This window comes from Chlamydotis macqueenii, chromosome 13 (genome assembly GCF_036417535.1).
Source record: "Chlamydotis macqueenii isolate bChlMac1 chromosome 13, bChlMac1.mat, whole genome shotgun sequence".
Taxonomy (NCBI): Eukaryota; Metazoa; Chordata; class Aves; order Otidiformes; family Otididae; genus Chlamydotis; species Chlamydotis macqueenii.
In genome coordinates, this window is record NC_141568.1 from 19,366,786 (window position 1) to 19,388,403 (window position 21,618).

General features: G+C 43.5%; 1 protein-coding gene across 1 annotated transcript in view; it reads left to right on the forward strand.

Moving 5' to 3' along the window:
- Positions 1–7,188, forward strand: part of TOX3 (TOX high mobility group box family member 3) — a 75,260-nt gene extending 68,072 nt beyond the window's left edge. The window contains exons 4-7 of the mRNA XM_086757775.1: positions 50–319; positions 1,745–1,972; positions 3,280–3,360; positions 5,323–7,188. Coding sequence (XP_086613901.1) covers positions 50–319; positions 1,745–1,972; positions 3,280–3,360; positions 5,323–6,057 — 1,314 coding nt within the window. The 3' untranslated portion in view covers positions 6,058–7,188. The remainder of the gene's footprint in view (positions 1–49; positions 320–1,744; positions 1,973–3,279; positions 3,361–5,322) is intronic.
- The last annotated feature ends 14,430 nt before the right edge of the window (positions 7,189–21,618 follow it).

Here is a 21,618-nt window from a genome sequence, read left to right on the forward strand (position 1 = left end):
CGCTACACGGTCGCTGCTGATGACTAAATAACGTTTCCGTCTCTTGTAGGACCAGAGTCACGCGCAGGTCTCCCCGTACCGCCAGGATCACTCACTGATTATGAGATCTATCGTCCATATGACCGATGCTGCTCACTCGGGAATTATGCCTCCTTCTCAGCTCACCACCATTAACCAGTCTCAGCTAAGTGCGCAGCTGGGGCTGAATTTAGGAGGCACTAATTTGCCACACACTTCTCCCTCCCCTCCTGCGAGTAAATCAGCCACTCCTTCCCCATCCAGCTCTATAAACGAAGAAGATGCAGACGAATCGAACAGGGTAAGTTATTCCGTGCAGTGAGTAAGCTTTACGCACCTATACGCTCTGTTTTCGTGAACGTGGCGGCATCGTCTCAGCTGCAGTGTGGTCATAGAAAATGTACAAACGTTACGGTATCGTGGAATGTGATTTATTTGCTGTTCAGCTTCTTTGCTTACACAGTTTCCATAATACTTCCGTAATAATAAATGTAAGACAATACATATCCATATATGTATTTGGTATATTGATAATTCATTTCAGATTTTATAGATCTGCTGAATCTCTTTGCCCGTCAGCTCTGAGCAGTTTTGTCATCTGGGTTTTCTCTGGAGTCATATAAAATATAGATGCATTTAGATAGAATAAAATAAGCTTTCTTCTAACCAAAAGTTTAGTTAATTTACATTTTGCTGTAAAGAAATCCCTTACAAAAGGAAAATTTTATCGACAAATGAAGCACGAATGTTGTTACAGTAGTACATTTAAAGGGTCCGGCTTAGACTGTTCCACGAAAGGTTTACTCATTAAGTTAATGGAAATTGTGCATACGTAAAGGTCGTTGTACAGCATCCTCAAAATAACAGAGTAAAATGCCTCTCGTGATATATTTAGAGCCATTTATCCCCTTCCTGCAATAATCTGTGCGTAGTTCAACAACCGAGGGTACCGGACACAAGGAGCACGCAGGGATCGGGGTGCCTGTAATGCTGGGTGCGCTGCTCGGGGGGTTCTGGAGGGGGACATGGGAGCAGGGCAGTAACAGGGAACCTCCAGCGCCTGACCCTGCTCCAGGAGCGGTGGCGGTGGGACGCAGCGGGTGTCTGCTGCAGGTGGATGGAAACCGTGGAGCCGGTACTGCTCTTTGCCTGAAGGGTGGGGTTTTTAACCCGCGTCTAGGTTGACAGCCACAGCCTGGGAATTGGGAAATGCCTCCAAGCTCTTGTCTTTTGAGTCACTACTGCTGAAATTACATCTTAATGGAAAAACATGGATTGCCTATTCAAAATATACTATAGATTAAATATTATTTTTAATACAAATTAGCGTTGGAATGTACTTTTTCAGGTCAAGCTCGTAGAAGTGACTCTCCGAGCCATGCTTGCAATGAGTTCCCGTTACAGAATCACAGAAGGGTTTGGGTGGGAAGGGACCGTTAAAGCCCACCCAGTCCAACCCCCCTGCACGGAGCAGGGACGTCTCCAACCAGATCAGGTTGCTGGGGCTAAATGTTCATGCATTTAATTCCAGTAGATCTGATGAGATTAAGCTGAGACTAAGGAGTATTTGGTAGGGGAAAGGCTTGCGCATCAGGACTCTCCAAAATGTTGCCTTCATAGTAATTTTTATCCACATATTATTAAGCCAGCTTGTCAATAATTTTGCAGAATTAATCTGACTTATTTCGTGGATACATTGACTGTTCTTGTTATTACTGTTTCTTAGGCTGCTGGAGAAAAAAGAGCTGCCCCGGATTCTGGAAAGAAGCCCAAGACTCCAAAGAAGAAGAAAAAGAAAGATCCCAATGAGCCACAAAAGCCGGTGTCAGCATATGCCCTTTTCTTCAGGGACACACAAGCTGCGATTAAAGGGCAAAACCCAAACGCGACGTTTGGAGATGTTTCCAAAATAGTGGCATCTATGTGGGACGGTTTAGGAGAAGAACAAAAGCAGGTAAAACATGGATGCAGGGTTGTCTCGCGCGAAATAAAACAGTAATCCTTGTAAAAAAATTCTCCTAACCTCTGCTCTGAGTGGACCACACTGCTTGCAGATGTAGACCTCTTACTCTGTACAGTTTTTTTTTTCCAAACTTGCTGAAGACCTGGCATCTGAAAAGCGTTTTGTTATAAGAGCCAGTGGGTAGTATTAACTTGGCTGTATTTGTCTTTAAATCTTGAAGGGCAGTTTGTAAAAAAGCTCAGGTGATACTGTCCTAGAGTCCTGTTAAGACCATCTTTTGATGATTCCTATTTCAAAGCTCTTGTTTCCTATTAATCAGAAGTTAGAAGAGAAATGTTCCTTTGATCTGCCTTACGAATTTGTTACAAAGCACGTTGATTCCCAACCTTTGAAGCCAGTCCTCTGTGCCTCATTACGCTGTCGTGTGTGCAGTGTTATCTCCAGCTCAAACTCGGTACGGAATGATGAGTTTTGTTCTTCCTTGAGGGTTATTCTTCTTTCAATACACATGTAACTCCTACACACAGATGAAGGAAAATAAAAAAGAAATCCTTTGAGGCTGTTTGCCTGTTGCTGCTCTGTGTGGCTCCCAGTAACAATTAATGGAAGCTGCCATGGAAGAGCAGATTCCCGTGTAGGACACCTTCTGGCAAGATATGAATGATTCTTATTTGTGAAATACGTTTGGAAACTTTTAGTCTGGTCTAACAGATGATGGTGAACGCAATTTAAAGGTGAACTTTAAGTTTACTGGTGCTTAAAAATACAGAATAATTCATCTTTGCCTAACTGTGCTTGTTTAACTCAATGGGATTTTCTCATACTGGCTTTGGGGAAAACAAATTGTCCGAGCTCTGTGAACCAACTTGTCTGAATCTATAAAGATTTTTTTAATATGTAGTTTGAATATTTCTTTAAAAAAACATTGCCTAGGCATTTTTTTCTATCTTATACTGCTTCAGATACCTTTTAGCATCTGAAATACTCAAAGTCATTAAAATATCATTTCCTGGGGAGGTCAGGTGTGCATGGGTAGTCTTGTCAAACAGTTGGCTCTAGCAGCTTTTAATTCATGATAAATCAACATAAATTGTGGTGCAAGTCCAGTGAGTAGACCTGAAAGCGTGACCTCCTGCAATATTATTTAGATGTTTCAGGGGAGAAAAAGCACATACACCAGTAGGGTGGTTTAAAGTTTTTGGTCTGTGGTTTTTGTTTCTTTGCAAGTGATTGTGAGAGCGTTCTGGCAAAACCGTCTTAATAATTGACGCTGGTGGAATTGTGGTCTCGTTTAACAGGTATATAAAAGAAAAACTGAAGCTGCCAAAAAAGAATACCTAAAGGCGCTTGCTGCCTATAGAGCAAGCCTCGTGTCTAAGGTAAGCTTAATAATGCCTTCAACGGAATGCGGGTTAGCTTTTGGCAATGGGGAGGGGGATGGTGGGAGGGGATGTTACACAAAATAAAAGTAGAATCCTTGGATTTCTGTAATACAGCTCTACAAGATGCTGTGCTGCTGCTTGAACCCCACTTAGTCTTTGCCAAGAAAAAATTTCATCTCTCGAATGGCCCAAGAGTGATTACTGAACAGTAACTTCATAAATGTACATCTTCCATTATCTATGGAGGAAAAATAATGCACTTCACTGCAAAAGTACAATTCAGTCATGAAAAATACACTGACCTTTTGACATGAACGTTTGCAAGTCGTTCGCGGAGTTTTGTTTTTCCTCAAGTGCTGCTTCTGGAAAGACAGACGTGTTTTGCGTGGCGCTGGAGAGCAGTTGTTATATGACAAAGCTGAAGCATTTCCTGTAGGTGAGGGCAAAAAAATGCGTGGTGGCTCTGAATTTGGAGAGTACTTAAAAATGGATGAGCTGGCAGTGAGCCAATGGACTGTTTTAGCGGATCTCGAGCTAAAATAAAACTTGTGAAGAAAACAAAGCTTTGCTGTCTTACTTGAGAATTTACCTTTCTAACCAGCAGCGCTGTGCTGGCTGTAGAGCTGCTGCGTCTGAATACCGTAAATGCAAATATGCTTATGGCCATCTAAAATACGGGTAAAAATTAACCAAGGTGGTTCTTTCTCTAATAATAGTTCATAAAGATCGGTTATAATATCTTTGATCAAAAGAAAGCAACAGAAGAAACGGATGATCTCTGGCTCCTGGGAATACTCAAACGTACCACTGCAGTTGTGCGTGTACAGTCGCGCAGAGAGGTGCTGTGTATTGTAATACATGCTTAGGAATACAACAGTAGAAATTAGACAGGTAGTTCCTGAAAGCTGGAAGATTTCTTCTCCTTGTGTTGAGAGGCTGTGTTCTTCTGTTGTCTCTAGGACTTAGAAAATATTTTCAAAGCCTTTAATGTCAGAATGCTGAGTTCAACGGCAGCTGGAGTTGGGAATTTACTTTTTCAGTCCTAACTTCCCTTTTCAAAAACATCAGAAACCTTATTTTCTCCCCAAATCCTCGGGACCTGGGCTGCTGAGTAACCTGTGTGGGAAGGCTGTGAGTGGGAACGACGCTCTAAGTCCAGAATTCCTCTCCCTTAACTTAAGATGTCCTCACTGTAGCTTTTTCATCCGAGGTTGTTGTTGAGAGTAGGGATGGAATAGGCCCTTCTGCAGTGTGGTTTGACTCATTCTAAGGTAGACGTCTGCAACTTGTCACTTGATTGTACTGGAAGAGACTTTTTCTTTCCGTTGTCTTTAAAGAGGGATTGTAGGCAGCTCTTCTACATGTCGCGTAGAATGCAGATGTCTGATTGCAGGCAGGATTCCCTAAGCAGGGCACCCCACTGCTTCCGGAGTATTCAGCTGGGGGCCTTGACAGTGCTCCTCTAGACTTTGGTCTGCTTTAGATACCAAGTCTGGATGCCTTAGATGTGAAGAACTACAACAAGCAAATTTAAAAAGTTGTTTGAGAAGTTTCTTTGTACACTACCCTTACGCCTTGGTAACTGGTGGGGGGTATGCTTCTGCTCAGGTACCTCTCCCAAAGAACAGGGGTCTTTTTAAAACATAAATATAGAAAGCATTAGGCCCTCTTTAGCTCTTCCAGCCACAAAATGTACGTGACATCTGTGACTTTCCGGTGTTGAAGAAGGGCACGAGTTAGTTTTGTGTTCGAGTAAGGACTCAAGGTACCCTTTATGGAGACAGATGAAGAGGTGATGTAATGGGTCGGTGGATCTTTTGCAGACTGTTCATTGATCTTTTCTGATAGGAATCAAAGGATGAGAAAGTCTCCCTGGGAAACTGTGACTTTTATTGCCATGTAAACAGTAGCAATGTTGTTTTCTGTTAAAAACACAGTGAATTTCTTCTCCAAACACAGGCTGCTGCGGAATCTGCTGAGGCCCAGACAATTCGTTCTGTTCAGCAAACACTGGCATCCACAAATTTGTCTTCCTCCCTTATTCTGAATACTTCTCTTTCTCAACATGCAACGGTGTCGGCATCTCCTCAAACTCTTCAACAGTCCCTTCCCAGAGCGATTGCTCCCAAACCTTTAACCATGAGACTGCCGATGAATCAGACTGTAGCTTCCGTTACCATTGCACCGAACATGCCAACAAATGCTGCGACTCCCTTGATAAGCTCAATGGGAACGAGTATGGTGGCAACGCCGTCTTCGTCCCAGGTGAGTCCCTCCATGCAAAGCCAGCAGCACCAGATCCAGCAGCTCCAGCAGCAACAGATGCAGCAGATGCAACAGCAGCAACTGCATCAGCACCAAATGCATCAGCAAATACAGCAGCAGATGCAACAGCAGCATTTTCAGCACCACATGCAGCAGCACTTGCAGCAGCAGCATCTCCAGCAGCAGATTAACCAACAGCAGATGCAGCAGCAGCTGCAGCACATACAGCTTCAGCAAATGCAGCAGCAGCAAATGCAGCATATGCAGCACCAGTCGCAGCCTTCTCCCCCTCAGCATTCCCCCGTGGCCTCGCAGCTCACTTCCCCCATCCCCGCCCTCGGGAGCCCTCAGCCCGCGCCGCAGCAGCACCAGTCGCAGGTACAATCTCAGACACAGACTCAAGTCTTACCGCAGGTCAGTATTTTCTGAAGACGAACGGTCCCGCGACGTGGCGATGGAGGGGGCAGGGGTACGCCATGTTTGGCTGCAAACTGTAAATTGTTGATGGTAGTTATGCAGGGATGCATAACAGATCAAACGATCCTCTAAAGTGTCTATTAGATAGGCAATAAAGAACTACAATGTAGCTGTGTATCATCTTTTAGCTGACTATAATTTTTTTTTTTTTTTTTAAAAAAAAAAAAAAGCTGTGCTCTTTTTCCTGTGATGCCTTTTTAATTTATTTAAGCTTTACCTACAATATGTGAATCAAATGGCCTAATAAATACCTGGACCTTATGACTGCAACATGGCCTTTCGGAGTTAGATGACATAACCCTTCTTTCTCTGAAGGTGAAAAATGCACTTGGAGGCAGTGCGAACTCATGGAGCCCTTAAAGCACAGTGGTAACTACCTGTAAAGTGGTGATTGGGTTACATACAATCATACTTGTACGGCATCAGTTAGTCGATGGCATTTTTTGTCATGAAAAAATAGAGTAAATCACAGATTTTTGCCAAAGCTCTTAATTTTTTTTTTCTCTCCTAAATGTCTTCAGAAAAACAAATGCAAAGAACTGAGCTTAAAAGTTGGACCCAACCTTTCACTTCATTCCTCCAAATAAACCTACCGTAGTCTGTAAGCAAATATATATTGACATTGACCCTCTGACGCTAATTCCAATTGCAGAACAAATGTGAATATTATATTCTGTGGCGAAGTGATGAGTTCCAGATTTAATACACTGTATTTTTAAAAGGGAAATGCACTTAAATAAAGCTGTTAATACAGAAAGCTACGATGAAAAATGCAAGAGTTTTTAATACGCTGTAAAACCAGTAGAATATTTAAAAGAAACTCCACAACCGAATAATCAATGTAAATATTTTCTTTAAAAGTTGTAAGTTTTCATATCATGTGTTGTAAAGTTTTCATAAATGAGGCTTTAATGTAAACACTGGTAACATGAATTATTAATTGCTACATTGCTTATTGTGTTTTTATGCTGTTTTATACTTTTTTATGAGTTACGATAGCAGCAATTAAGTTGTTTGTATTTTGCTTATCTGAAATAAATGCTTTTATCTTGCTATAGAATAAACACATTTCAGTAAAACCGATGGGCAGAAGTCTTTGATACAACAACCAGAAATGTTTCCTTATGAAAACGCTCTCTTGGGAAATTCATTCAACTTTTTGGATTTTTATTTTGTCTGCCCTCCTGGGGAAGTAGGTGCTGAATGGAACGGAGCATGCGGTCAGCTCTTGTGTCCGTAAAGACGCTGAAGAGTTGCGTGCAACTTCTCTGAGGGAAAGCAGGGGGTAGAATTGGTGGTACCCTGTGCTACCTTCATCCGCAGGAAGCTGGCTGTCAGCAGTAGCGTTCAGAGATGCACTAAGCACAAATTGTGGTTTTCTTTGTAACTTTGAGTTTCAGATGTAAGCGCAGCTGCTGCCATGGGCCCCCCATCCCGAGTTGTCTGACTTCTATTTTATCATAAAAGTAGGACGTGATAGGGAAGGGGTGGAGAGGGCAGGTATTGGATGTGAAGGGTTTGGAAATGCTCACAGCCAGGGTGTTGTCAGGGTATTCGTGCTGTTTATACATTTTGCTCTTGACAGAGAGGAGAAATCCTTTATTTTCTCCGTTCTCTTCTCTGCCTGCGATAGCTGTGCTGCGAGCGCAGTCTGACCACTATCCCCAGTTGTCTTGCATGATTAATTACAGCATCTGTCCTGTCAGAAGCTATAATGAAGAGGTCTTGATAAAAATTGCAAATTACCACTGGCAACAATCTTAAACTGCTTATGATAAAATGAAAATTAAAACCAGCAAGTGTCAAACCTGAGCAGAATCCTAATCCTGTTTGAGGCGGCGGCTGTGGCTGCCGTGCGCAGGCCTCAGCTGAAAAATAATGGAATATAGATCTCCAAAAAGTTGCGGATGGACTTGGGGGAAGAGGTACGACACCGTGTGAGTTTATTAATAATGAATTCAGCTTTCAATATTTCATTATCCTCAGATACTCCGTTTATTAAGTACAAATATTGAACAGCAAGAGGTTCTAATTATAAATTTATAGATTTCTTGGAGCAGAAAAAATCACGTATAAATGGAAGCTTTTCGTAATAGGCGTTAGCTGACAGCTACCCGTGCTCCTGATAGCCTTAGTGTGATACCTGGTAGCGTGTGGGACGCGGGGTGTGTATTCCAAGTGCCAGGAAGCCGGCCTGCAGTAGAAATGTTGCGGCAGAGGCTGGTTAGGAGAGATTTTTGTCTGTGCCGGTTTTAACCGGTGTTACGTAACAGAGGGAGCCATTTTATCGTTGTTTTGAAGCCGCCTGACAAACGTCTTCAGAAATAATTGGCAAACCGCATGTGACACTAATTGTGTATTAGTTCTGTAATTGTCATTTTGAAGACCTATGAAGTATCGCTGGAAAAATGTCACTAGTGATAAGAGTTAATTACAGCTGAAGTCTGTTTTCAACTATTTGCAGCGAGAAGCAGGTGTTATTACACTCATTAAATGATTTCATAAATCCTGGCTTTTATCACGTTTGATTAAGAGTTGCTGAACTACTGATGGTCAATTCCAGGAAAAACAGTTTTAATTACTGCAGCTAAACAAAATTAATCGTCAGGCAGGACAGTACATTTTAAATATCAAAATTTGAATCTGGAAGACTTGGAGCATTCCCCTGCTTGCTACAAAATGATCTTTTCCCTTACCCCCAATAGCATATTGCGGAACATCTCGTGTTTCAAACTGCACAAGTTGGTGTTCGTGTTCCCGAAGTCGAAGCGAATAACTCTGCTGTCGTAGGTCATAAATAAAACTGTTGATTTAAATCGCTTAATACACAATTTATACAGGAAAAATGCAATATTCCTATGATTCTGGTGTTGTGTGTGGTTTGAAGAGTATTTTCCGTCGTATCATTTACAGGCACTTAACTGCTCCCTTCTTTTCCTGAGGTTCCGGATGCTTTATCGCCCCGGTTAACCACGTTCTACTTTCACATTAACCCAGGTTGACACACGCTGAAAGAACATAAGGAGGTTTAATTTTTAGCTGACACAGGGTCATTAGTTTCTAACTTGGAGAACAAAGGCTTTTTAAATACCTCTATGCAACACAATCTCAATTTTAGATTGTCACCTGACCAGCGTGGTTTGCGGGACAGATGGATTAAATATCTCAGGTTTAACCAGAAGTCTTGCGCTGCCTCGTTTCAATGGGGACTGGCTCTTTGAATGGCTCCTTTTCCCATTTCTCACTTCACAGAGTGTTTTGCGGCACTGGACTTCATCCTAACCTTTCCCTCCCCCCTTTGTTTGGCTTTTGTTTTGCAACAGCTGTTATTATCGTTTTTGGTCAGCTGTGATTGCTGGAGGCAAAATAGGACCAGATGGTGTTTTGCTATGCATGAATGGCGAGTTAGAGGAGTTGGGATTGAATAGGCCAAGTTTGAATGGTGTCTATGCACCACCTGCCCTCTTCAGCGGCGGCGGCCGCGGCGCAGGAGCATGATCCGTCGCGGACCTACTAGAATGGGACGGGAACGGAGAGCGCCTCGTTGGGTTTTCTCCATATTTATTGATCTTCCATGCACTCGCGGCGTAATGCGGTGCACAGTCAATTTGAGTTAATTGGATATGACACAGCGTGTACATGTAATCTATCACTGTAGTCTCCTGGTACGCTCTGGGTTTCGCTGCCGCAGGAACGCGCAGAATTAGCCTGCATTAATAGGCTAAGTGGATGGAAGGGAAACGGGATCGTTGCAGGGCTTGATTTAACAGAATACGCTGTGGTTGTGAAACGGCAGCCTTGCGACTGCCAGAGATGCAGTTAAATACCAGCGTTTTGGATTTGATGGACTGGACCGAGTGTTTTGGCACAGAACAGAATACACCTCCTCCCCGTGCTTTTCGGAGAGGTTTGCCAGTGAAATTGGAATGAGCAGTTGGCTAAAAGCAGGGAGCGGCGTCGGCAGGGATGAGCCGGTGCCGTTCAGAAAGGGGCGTGTGTTTATGTGGAGGAATCCATTTCCTGTTATATTAAGCAAATTCTGATTACCAGCCCCTAAAACACAGAAATGAAACTCAGGCATCCAAATTGGGTTGAGACCAGCAAAGGGCTGCTTTGGTGTCCTAAAACTGGTCCTAGAGGTAGAATTTAAGTGTCAGAGAAAATTAAGATCTGTTATATCCTCTGTTGAGGTTGACTGAAGGACATGGGGTGCACAGGAGTTGTGTCTGGACGTTCCAGAATAAAATACATGTGTTACAAATAATGAATAAAATACGTAACGATAATGTATAATTGCTTGAATCGTTGCAGCAGTTGGGTGTTTAAAAGCCTGCTTCTGTACGTAACGGGGGGCTGCGATGGTGCTGTGCCTGCGATGGCAGGAGCTGCTGGCGCGGGGGCTTTGTCTGTGGTGTCAGGTAGCAGAGAAAGCTACTTTATTATGAAAATTGCATCCCACTGAAAAAATGCTAAATATTTTCAAGTGCCTGTGGGAAAAGCTAGGTTTGTATGAAAGGATTTGGTTCTTAAAGTCACCCAGAAGTCAGTGCTTCTCAGGTGCGTCTGAGGGAGAGAGTTTTCGATTACAATAATAAAATCGTTCAGAGGAGAACGCATTGCTGTGAAAGAGCTGCTCGACACTTCAATAGATACGCTGGAGATTTACCACGTGCCCTGTTTACCTCTGTTAAAAAGTGGAAGTGGTACTTTAAATGGTGGGTTTTAGCCAAGTTCTTGGAGTATTAACATCTTCAGCCTCTCACAAACCAAAGCAGTGCAGTTTTCTGGCGAGGTTTGAAATGAAATCTATTTTAATCTTTCAGGTAAAAAAAAAGTTGACTGGCTAACGGTACTTGATGTGGCGTAGCACTTTCTGCAGGTGCCATTTGTTCTCTTTGCCCTCTGGGAACGTCGTTCCTGATACAGCCACCTTTGGTCTGCTATTTTCTCCAACCTGGAGCTGTTACAGTACTTTAACTCCATTGCTCTAATTGAAACAGAAAGGCTTTGATCCGGCAAATCACTTAAAATGAGTGGATAATTCACGTATGTAAGTGACTACTCATATATTTTGTGTTACAGTTGCTCAAGTGCGTTCGTAGATCAGGGGCCTAATTACAACGCGTCGTATTTGTTTTCCAAATAATTCCAAGTAGCGATAATAATAATTAGAACCTAAAAGTAACATAACCAAACTTATGTTTCCTGCACTTTCTTTTATTAAATTGTTTTCTAAACAAGTGACAGGTGTGATTTTCAAGTATAAGTATCTAGCCTTTATCCTGGCTGTGCGTCATTCCTGGCTGTGTAAGGAATTCGCCACCTGGCCGGGGTCTCTGTGCCCGGTCGTTCCGCGGAGTTGCTGCTGAGCACAGGTCTGAAATTGCAGCTCCTGACCCAGCAGGTGCCTTCACCAGATATTTGTGTTTACAAATCAGAGAAGTAAACGCGGGCAAGCACAGCACCATTATACCTACTGGCAATATTTGGGAAGCCTCAAGGGGGGTGCTTACTGCAGGCTGGTTTGTTTCTAGTGCTGTATCCCGTGAGGTGCGGATAACGAACATTGACGCTGCGTTAGCATAAAGCACGTACATAATAAAGGCCATGCGGTGCACTTTTCTCACGGGTGGTTAGAGGTGCTTCCTTTTGGAATTGGTTTTGGTGTTCCATGCACCACGAGAATTGACCGTACAGCATGGATATTTTAAACATAATAAGTAGCTGTGCTGTTGATTAATTTCTTTCCTGTTCCCAATTTTGGAAGTGCTGAAAATCATAGATCACTTTAAAAAATTTTATTGAAAATTCTTTTGGAAATGGAATTTTTGAAAATGCTGCCTTGTCAGCTGTGGATCAGGGGATTCTCGCTGCCGCCCCGGTGAGTGGGTGTACGTATGTGCGTACAGGTAAACATAGGGAAGAATGAGGCACGCAGTGGGGACTTTTTGGGTAACATCCTAGGTGCTTGCAGCCTGGGCCGCTGAAGGGTTTGGTTCCTGCTTCGCAGGCTGTGGCACTGGCAGAAGGTAGATGGAGCTGGTGATAATGATCGTCCCTGTATAAGCAGACTTTCTCCCGCATGATACCGTGGCAGATCAATCTGTAAGCGTTTTGGCCATTTCCAGCAGATAACGTATCACAGCCCATCTTGAGCTCCTGGTGGAATACCCATAATTCCAAGAGTCAATTCAGAGATACTTGTGTTTCTGTAAGGAAGGAGAAGCCTTTCTCTTTTTCTTCCTTTTTTTTTTTTTTCCAAGTCTTATCATTAACTTCAGAAAAACGGCCAGAGCTAGCTGGCTTGGACAAGTTAAACATCTTAGAACAAAAATAGTGATAAAAATGTAATATTCTCACATTCACTTCTGTTGAAGTCTGCTGAAGCTCTACTTGGTTTTGCACCCAAGGCTGAGTTTGTTCTGATTGTTTCTTTCCATTTTCAAAGCTCAGCAAAAATTACTTGGTAGGTGACTAGGCATCTCTGCCAGTTCGGCAGCACAAGAGGCAGATCCCCGTTGGGAATCGCTGCTGGGCCGGCTGGTGGACACGCAGGCGGTGTGTGCGAGTCCGTCGGTGCAGGCCCCATCCTCATCCCGTTTCACATCACTTTAGTGTTAGAAGTCAATGCAAGATACAACTGGTAATTTCGAAGGGAGGAAGATTGGCTGGTTGTGGAGCGCTGCACCTTCCTGGCCCTGTTGCGCTCGGTTGGGAACCGCAGTCGCTTCTGCGGGGCAGGAGATCACGTCTAGGCGGCTAGGCCAAATTCTCTGCGTAAGCAGCTCCACTGAGCACTGGACCTCTGAAAAATTAAAACCAACCTTGCAGAGCACTGAGGGCTAAGTAAGCGGTCATGAAGCGGGTATAAATAACCCCAGTGATTTCAGGGGACTTTGGGTCAGGGCGTCGCTGAAGACGGGCACAAAAAGGCAGCCATTACGAGTGTGCTTGTAATTTTGTCCAACAATCTAGGAATAATGCTTGCAGAAAGAGAATTGGAAGGAGAGGGAGGAACAGCAATTTTCCTCCTGAATTGAGAAAATGAAAGCTGTTGGGTGTAGCAAAGTGTTTTATCCGGGCTCAATGCTTCAGCGTGTAAACAACTTCCGCGGAAATCTGCAAAGTGACTGTGCAGCGCTTCTGGGAAAATAGTCAGGATTCAGGTGCATTAAGCAAAATGATAATGTTGTTTGACATTGGTTAATCAGTAACAGAAGAGAAACGTAATGCTTTCCTTTGATTAACCTTCCACCGTGCCACATAAAGTCAATGAAACCAGAAATGCTTTGTTCTCTTTTAAAATTTGCATAAATTATTGCGGGGTTTCGTTTCGGGGACCGGTTCTTCCCCTGTCATTATCTGTATATTTTATCTGCAGTTTGTTTGTTGCTTTAGAACAACGTGTTTGTCCACTGTAGACAAAATATGCACTTTGTTCAGTTCCTTACTTGAGGTCACATTCTCTTGAGGAGAACAAGTGTGGGTTGTGTAGCTGTCAAAAGAGGTTTTAGTGCTTGACCCTGGGCAGCATTCAAAGCCTGGGTCTCTCTTTTTTATTGCTTTTCATTTTCATTGTTTGTACTTTATACTTAAGAAGGGGCCTCTGCAGAGGGAAAAGACCCTGCTTTGGTATTCACAACAAACAGCCTTCTGCTGAAACACCTCCAAAGCTTTTCACGGCAAGAATTGGGAAACCGCTGCTCTGCGTCAGCCTCTGGTGCGGAATCCCGCCCGCGTATGGAGGAGTTGGGATGGGACGCGGTGGGACGTGCACCTGATGGGCAGAGGTGGGGTCAGGGACCCGTAGATGTTCTTGCAGTAAACAGAAAGCCCCGGAGGTAAGTAAGCTTGGATGCAGTGTGGTTTAGAGGGACGATAGCTGTTGAACCGGATGCTCACTGAAAAGTTGATGATACAGTTTTATTTGTCTGTGCTCGCGCCGAAGTTGTCTTACATTTTCCACAGATGGTGTTTATATAGTGTACCCAAACTCGGTGCTAGAATTAGCCGTAAAAAAGCCTGAGGTTTTGTAGAATTATTCGCAATTACTATTGTGTAATGGGAAAGTGTAAGTATTGTATTACATTTTATTTTACAGAACTATGGTGCAATTATACTTGGTAATGCCTGCTAACAGTATGAGCTGCCTCATTTGTAAAAAATGCAAAATCCTTGTCGTATTCCTAACCGAACGTGAGTTTTGGCTAACATACAAGTGTAGTAAAGGTGGATTTCTAGTCCTTTCCATCCCGGGTGGCAAGACTGTTGGCCTTATCTTTTTTATCTTGGGTAGTAATTCATGGTTTTCCAGGGCCCTTCCGAGGGAGCCCGGAGCACAAGAGGACCAAACAAACAGATGGAACAAGATAGCGTGGACCTGAGCGGCGGAGGAAGGTCACCTCTTTGGAGGGTTACACAACTGTTGCGTGAGCCTCTGCGCGGCAGAGCATGGCTCTCGTGTGGGGTCATTTCGGGTGCCACCAGATGGGAAGGTGGGCAATGAAAAGCAGGAAATGGAAGTAATCTTGGGAAAAGGGAATGAATAGATATTTTCTCATCTATGTATCTTGGGATAGACTACGTATACATGTGTCCCTTGTAAGATTCGAAGCCTGGGGAGGAGAAGGAGGGACAAGAGAGAGATGATTTCCAGCCTGCAATCCTGCACTTTTGAAAATATGGGTTGCTTGATGTTTATCTTGCTGTTGCAAAGCATCAGCTTTCAAATGGCAATGTCTTGGGGTGAAGGGTAGTTTGATCTTGGGGTGGTAGATACTGCAGTGTGGCACTAATTTGTCTGGTGGCCTCTGAAAAATGAATGGTCACAAGGCAATGAGGAGAGAGGTGGGATGCGGCGGGATTGGTTGGAAAATGCCTACAAAAAGGAAGCGGTTCCAGAGGGCTCACTGCCACCTCCCTGTGGGTGCGGGTCGGTCGGTGAGAAGAGCAGCATTGCTAACGGCACGTTCAGCTGGCTGGTGGTGTGACGGATGTTGGGGTTGTGATTGAGCGTGGGACACCAACCCGGCCTGGTTGTGGTTCAGCCCTCACTCTACAGTGCAAAAGCCTGTGGTCAGGCCTATTGATATTCAGGTGATACTGAGCCGGCACGTGTTCAGATGTAAAATTCTACTCAAAGATTTTAATTACAGACACTAATGAAAGCCCTGATCAAGTCCAACCAGTCTAAGTGTCCCACAGGCACCCATGGCCTCTGTCGCCCTTTGAACCCGGAGATAAGCTGATGATATCTGGGGCCTGCTAAGAGACCGTTCCTGGTTGCCAGTGTCCTGACTCTACCTTGTTTCTCTTGGGTTCAATGACTCTTAAGCACACGCTTAAAGTTAAGCTCCTTATGAAGTACATTCCTGAGTAGGAAACATAATTAAGGTTTAAGAACAGTAGAGAAGCCTGTAACTGCTCATAATCCATCTCATCTTTCTCCAGACCTTGGAAATAGAAATAATGAGAATTCCCAGAGGATTTATGTTTTACTTTAGTTTTTGGTTAAGGATTTCACTCTATGAAAGTGAAGTGAGAAGAAAAGTTTGTTGCAGGTTTTAGTTAAAAGTGAAGCAGCAGATTAAACAGGTGACTTCATGAAAAGCTGAACCAGGTTGCTGTTATTCTTGGTGATTAATTAAAGTCTGGGAAGTTTAAGTGCTGATAACTGTATCTGTTTCTTTAAAACATCCTCCTGGGTTTCCTATGTGGAACAGCACAGGGTGCTTCCATTTCCATCCGATGGTTTCAGCTGAGTGCCGGTGGGGTTTTAGCCATCACCTCTTGAAATCAAGTGGAAGGCTTGCAATGGCTTTGGTGCTGCTGGACCAGATCTTGACAGAGCAACTGCAATATGTTTATTAAAGAAAAGAATTAGTACACCTCAGAGCTGGGTGTAAATGCCCACCGTGAGCGCGGTGAAGGCCGCTTTGACTCAGAGCCCAGCGCGTTCCCATTCAGCTTTGCAGCACTGCACAAAAAAATTGTGAGCAGTACTGAACTTGGGGGAAACTGGGGATGTGTTTGGTGTGGAAAGAGTTGGAAGCTGAAGTATGACTTGACTTAATTCCTGTATTTGTGAGTGCAGCGTCTCGCCTTCCATACCGAGGCGGTTTAGCAGCTAGGCATTGCAAAAAAAGATGCCGCCTCCCCCAGCCCAATATTTGGTCACAAAGCAAAATCAATATTGCTGGGATTTTTTTGTCTTCACATAGTGGTGGGATTAGATTCTTTGCCCTACTCCTTTTCCCAGTCCATCTACAGCTCTATAAAGCAATACAGGTTTGCTTAAAAAAAAACCACAACCAACCCAGCAGCATAAACCAAACCCAACTGTGTTCATGGAAGTGTTTTGTACATCATAGCTGCTGCTTACCATTTTTATTCACCTTGTGTTTATAGAGAAAGCCTGTCTTGGTATCTTGAAGGCGCCTTTAATGAGTACACATCATGAATTTTCCAACTGCTGCTAGATTGAAAATTATTTCCTTTCTATTTGACACAGAATCGGGTTATTTTACATCTTAAAAGGTTCTCGCACACCTCCCCGGCACCTGGGCTGTAAGTGAATGTTGGCTGTTGTACTTCGAAAATGAAAGTCGGTAGATTTTACTTCAAGCCTGTTCAGCTAAATAAAAAAGTTAACTTTTGCTCAAAACCAAAACTGCCACATAGCTACTGTACTCTCCGCTAAAGACCTGCTCTGACGTAGTCATGAAGGTCAGATCCTGCAGGCCTTGTCTGTTAGGCACCTGTGCTCGCCATCCCGTTGCTCTTGCAGAGCAGATAGTCAAACCGTCGGACATCCTTGTCAGGATGCTCGATGCTTATGTGGGTTCAAGGTGGGTCAAACTTAGCCGGGAAAACCCATTCAGGTTTATTCAACACAAAGACAACACTTCTGGTTTGGGAAGCTCCTTAGATAAAATTTGTTGGAGGCTGGAAGGCCATCTGGGAAAATACCATGTTGTGCGTTTCTTGTGCTTACTCTCGTCTCGGAGCAGCTGGTTTCGGGCGCTGGAGAATGGGCTGGGTAAACCTTTGCTATGCCTGTTTTTAGGTCCCTGCAAAGGTTACTCTGCCTTTGGGACGTTTCAGAATGGGGAACACTTTTAACAAGCCTGTCAGTAAATTAGGAGCTTTTTTCTTATTTTATTTTTCAAATATTACTAAAATGGAGTACCACTCAGCTTTGACCTAACCCTGCTCTGCTGACCTGGCTGAGTAACTCTCAGTTTTGAGTTGTACTTCTCAGGTTTGGCAGGAGGCTCCTGTCTGTAGGACCATGTCTGCTGTTTGATCACGGTTAAGCAGACGACTTCACTGACCCTCCCAATTCAGTGTAAGAAAATAGCGCATATTTTGGTCATAACCCTGTAAAACTTCCGTTTGCCTTTACAAATATTTGGAGTGAAGAGGAATAATGAACTTTCGCTACCCACATTAAGTAGATAATTAAGAATATGAATATTAAGAAGCTCTGCTTAAGGAGTTACTGATGGACTTGCTGCAAGCTACTGCAAATAAAGTCTGCAAGGAGGAAAACAGGTTTACGATTTAAAGATTGTAATTAAATGAGTGAGAATTTGTACCATTTCCCATTCACATTATATTTGCAGAAATAAAGGACTTCTGTCACACAATTTAGCAATTACTGGGGTAAGAGAGATTTATCTTTTCTGTTGTTAGTTGTTTTGGTGATCCTACAGTCAACGCCAGAAACCAGCCAAAACTCGTTATTTTTAATGTCGGTTGTTGATATGCTTTATAGTCTGGGCAAACGTGGCAGAGATTGGTAAGGACACTGTCCCATGGAAGACATGAAATGACCATCTTGTTTCCATGGCTGAACAAAACGAAGCAAGAAATCTGCTGGAGAGCAGCACGCTTCCCAGGGTGACCCTCGGAGAGCGCAAATCCTCCCAGCGTCACGGGGGTGACGCTCCGAAGGGCTGCTGGTTTTCCCTGGTGTGGTTCCCCGCACTTTGAGCACTTTTCCAGTGTTCCCACTCCAGAGCCTGTTGGGCGGGCTTGTGGTCAGACCACTAATGGTGGCCTTTGAAAGGGTTCCTTGAAATGGAAGGCTGGGCAGACTCCTGGCTGTTCTCAGGGCTTAAGCGATGCCTGGCGCCCCGAATCTAACATACACTCTGCTCGGTGTCCATATTTAAGGACAGATTTGCAGAGAAACAACTTGGGTTTTAGCTAGCAATCGCATATGGCTGCTCGGTTTTTGTACGAGGTCTTTTCAGAGAGATCTGAGACTTGCTTCCCAAAACTCACCAGCAGAGACTACGATGGCAGTTCTTATTAGGAAACAAACACAGCTCTATTTATGCAGAAAAGCTGTCTGTTCGTTAATGATCTTATATAGGTAATAGCTAGCAGTAGTGATGGTAATTCATTGCTTGGAACACATTTACCCAAAATACTTGTATTTATTTTCAGAGGAGATGACATATACTGACTTGTTAACTGCAGAGATAAAGAAATATCTGTTGTGTTTTACAGAACAACTGTCTTTATTCTCTCTTTCCCTTTGTCCCTTGAGCTTTAGAGTATGACTATTTAATTAAAGATTGAATGAGAGACCAAGTTTAATTTTTTCGAAACAATAAACTCCAACATATTCAACAATGTCTCATGCCTTCCTGGCATTTTGACGTACGCCTGCAGCAGAGAGTCTATTGAATTTGGTATGTGACTAAAATCTAACAAAGAACACTCTCTGCTGAACTCTAAATCTGCTTGGTTAAATCACTCAGTGTGCTGTACAAGTTGTACAGCTGAAACTGAAAATAAGCAGAGCCCTTACAGAACACAGCCAAGAAGCAGCTTAGCTAAAATTCTCAAGACATGACTTAAGAGCTTTGGGGCAGTTTTGACAGTAGAAAACCCACTGAAATTGTTACTTTATGGGAGTAAATATTTTTTTTTCTTGTAACTTATTACTACTCCATTACTATTTAAATTAAAACTGGGAGAAATGTGTTTTGTTGGATCCTTGCAACCAGTTGCTGCAACGGTAGTTATTTGGGTAAATACATCATTGCAGTAAGAGCCCTGTCCAGCTGGGACATGGAATTGGCTCAGCATTGACATCCATACAGTTAGACAATAAATCCCTCTTGTGCAGCATGTAAAAAAAAAAAAAACCAAACAAAAAAAACCCTCTACTGAAAAATAAAAGTCCTCTTTTGCATGTCCACTACATTTGTCTGTCAGACTGTTGTCTGCTGGGAGGACATGTCCATGCGATGGCACATTGTAAACAGTAAATAGAAATTACTACGAGACAGCACGTTATCACATTTAAATAAGAAATAAAGAAAATAGGAGGCAACACTCACTGAACTTTGAGAGATATATAAAGACTTCCTGCTAGACAAGGCCTAGAGTAATGGGCAAAAGAAGATGAGAATACTCTCAGAAATCTGGTGAAATGCTGTTTGTTATAAATCCCGGGCTAAGGATTCAACTTTGGTCAAACTCTGTTGAAAGCAGTGATTGGAAAGAAAAAGTGAGGCTATTTATGAGCTGTTTAATACAATAATCTGAAGCCGTGTTAAATCTAAATGACCTGTTCCACATGGAGATTGCACCCTGAATTATATCAGGGCAGTTATAATGAAAAGAGCAGGTGTCCTCTTGCTTTTTGGTCAATTACTATAGTTAATGAATGAAGCAATTTTTTTTTTTATTACAAATTAATTACCCACGATTGTTCAGCTCACTTGCAGCATCTGTTTTTCTGCAAGGGCCTACTTTTGAGCCCAGTTTTTTTACAAGTAGGTCATCTGTAATGATGGTAATGGTTTTCAAATAGAGGGAGGTAGACTCAGACTAGATGTTAGGAAAAAAATTTTTCCAATGAGAGTTGTAGAACACTGGCACAGGTTGCCCAGCGAGGCGGTGGATGCCCCATCCCTGGAAACATTCCAGGCCAGGTTGGCCGGGGCTCTGAGCAACCTGATCTGGTTGGAGATGTCCCTGCTTCTTGCAGGGGCGTTGGACTCGATGGCCTTTGAAGGTCACTTACCACCCAAACTCTTTTATGGATCCTGTGATCTAGGGCACAAAGAGCTTGATCCAGCACCATGCATAGGAACTTCTGTACCCACAAGGATGGGAGATGAGCCCCAAGGTCAGGATCTGCATCCTCTCATGTTTTAGACTGGAACTATTGCGTCTGCCTTGGAGCTGAAGTCTTTCCACCTCCTCACTTTTTGCCAGAGCCATGTTTCTCAGCACCATGTTTCTTTCCACCGATGACCATCACTAGCAGCAGAACGATGGGATTAGTATAAGTACAGTCTCTGGCGTCAGGCTGTGACTTGTGCACATGTGTAGGGTCAGTTGCCTTAACCACTGAAGAAAGAATTCCTCTTAAGTACTTTCCCTGGCTGGCTGTCCTGATGGCTCTTTCTTTTGCTGTACCCCAGCCGAAACGCTCAGGTTAAGCGCTCCCAGCCTGGTGGGATCTAGCCCAGACACATTGCAAAAGCTCCTCATGGCTCGCTGGGCAGTAAATACCTGTGGTACTGAGCCGCACTCCTGCCACCTGAAGACGTGAGCTCAATAAATGCATTATTGAGTAAAACTCTGGTTAGACTAGGTCATCACAGTGATCCCTTCTGGCCTTAAAAATCTATTCTCTTAATTCTTGTTTACCCTAAGGCCATTTTCCCCCCTCTAGCAATATAAATGGATCTTAAGTTTTGACTATTTATACCCTCTTTGAGGTAGCTTTGAGTGGTGCCTCAGTAACCTTTGTGTAAAAGAGCATGAGGAGCTCCGAGTCCCTCAGTTGCCATGGCCCCCTCAGGTTGGCTCAGGGGCTGGAGTTTTGCTCGTTTCTGTGGTTTTTCTATCTGATCAATACATATAGACTGCTTGGGAGTCCTTGTTTCAGTATTTTATTAACATTGATTTATGTAACTTTGCTTATGCCTTTTGTGCTGGGGGTTGACTAATTAGCGACATAACCAATAGATCCACCTGCCTTTGGCACAGGGCTCAAATCCAGGCGTACGCCTTTCCCAGATGCGATGTGAAAAAACACCAACCTGCGGAGAAGCGGAAAGAAACCAAACAGTAAATCTACAATGGTCCAGCTAGAAGCTTGGAAATGAGTCCTAATGGCCCACAGCTGGACATCAGATGTCTCTGTAGGTTGGTGAACCTCAGCTGGTGTAAATCTGGGTGGCACCGGGAGCTCCATGGGGAAGTAGAACAGCTTGACCTAAGGGCTACTTACTGACATTATTGTGGCTGTGCCTCCAAAATGGGGTTTTCTGCATGAAAACATGCAGAAGGGTGGCCCTGGTGAGCAACGCATGCACGCACACTCTATTAGCAGCCTCATGTTTCTTGTGGTCTAAACATGATCTAATAATCAATACAAATTCATGGTCGGTGCTTGGATTAGATGAACATCTACTTGCTAATCTGCTTTTAAACTGCACAGTGGCTCTTTCTGTAAGCTTTTAAGGTCTTCCCACTTGCAAA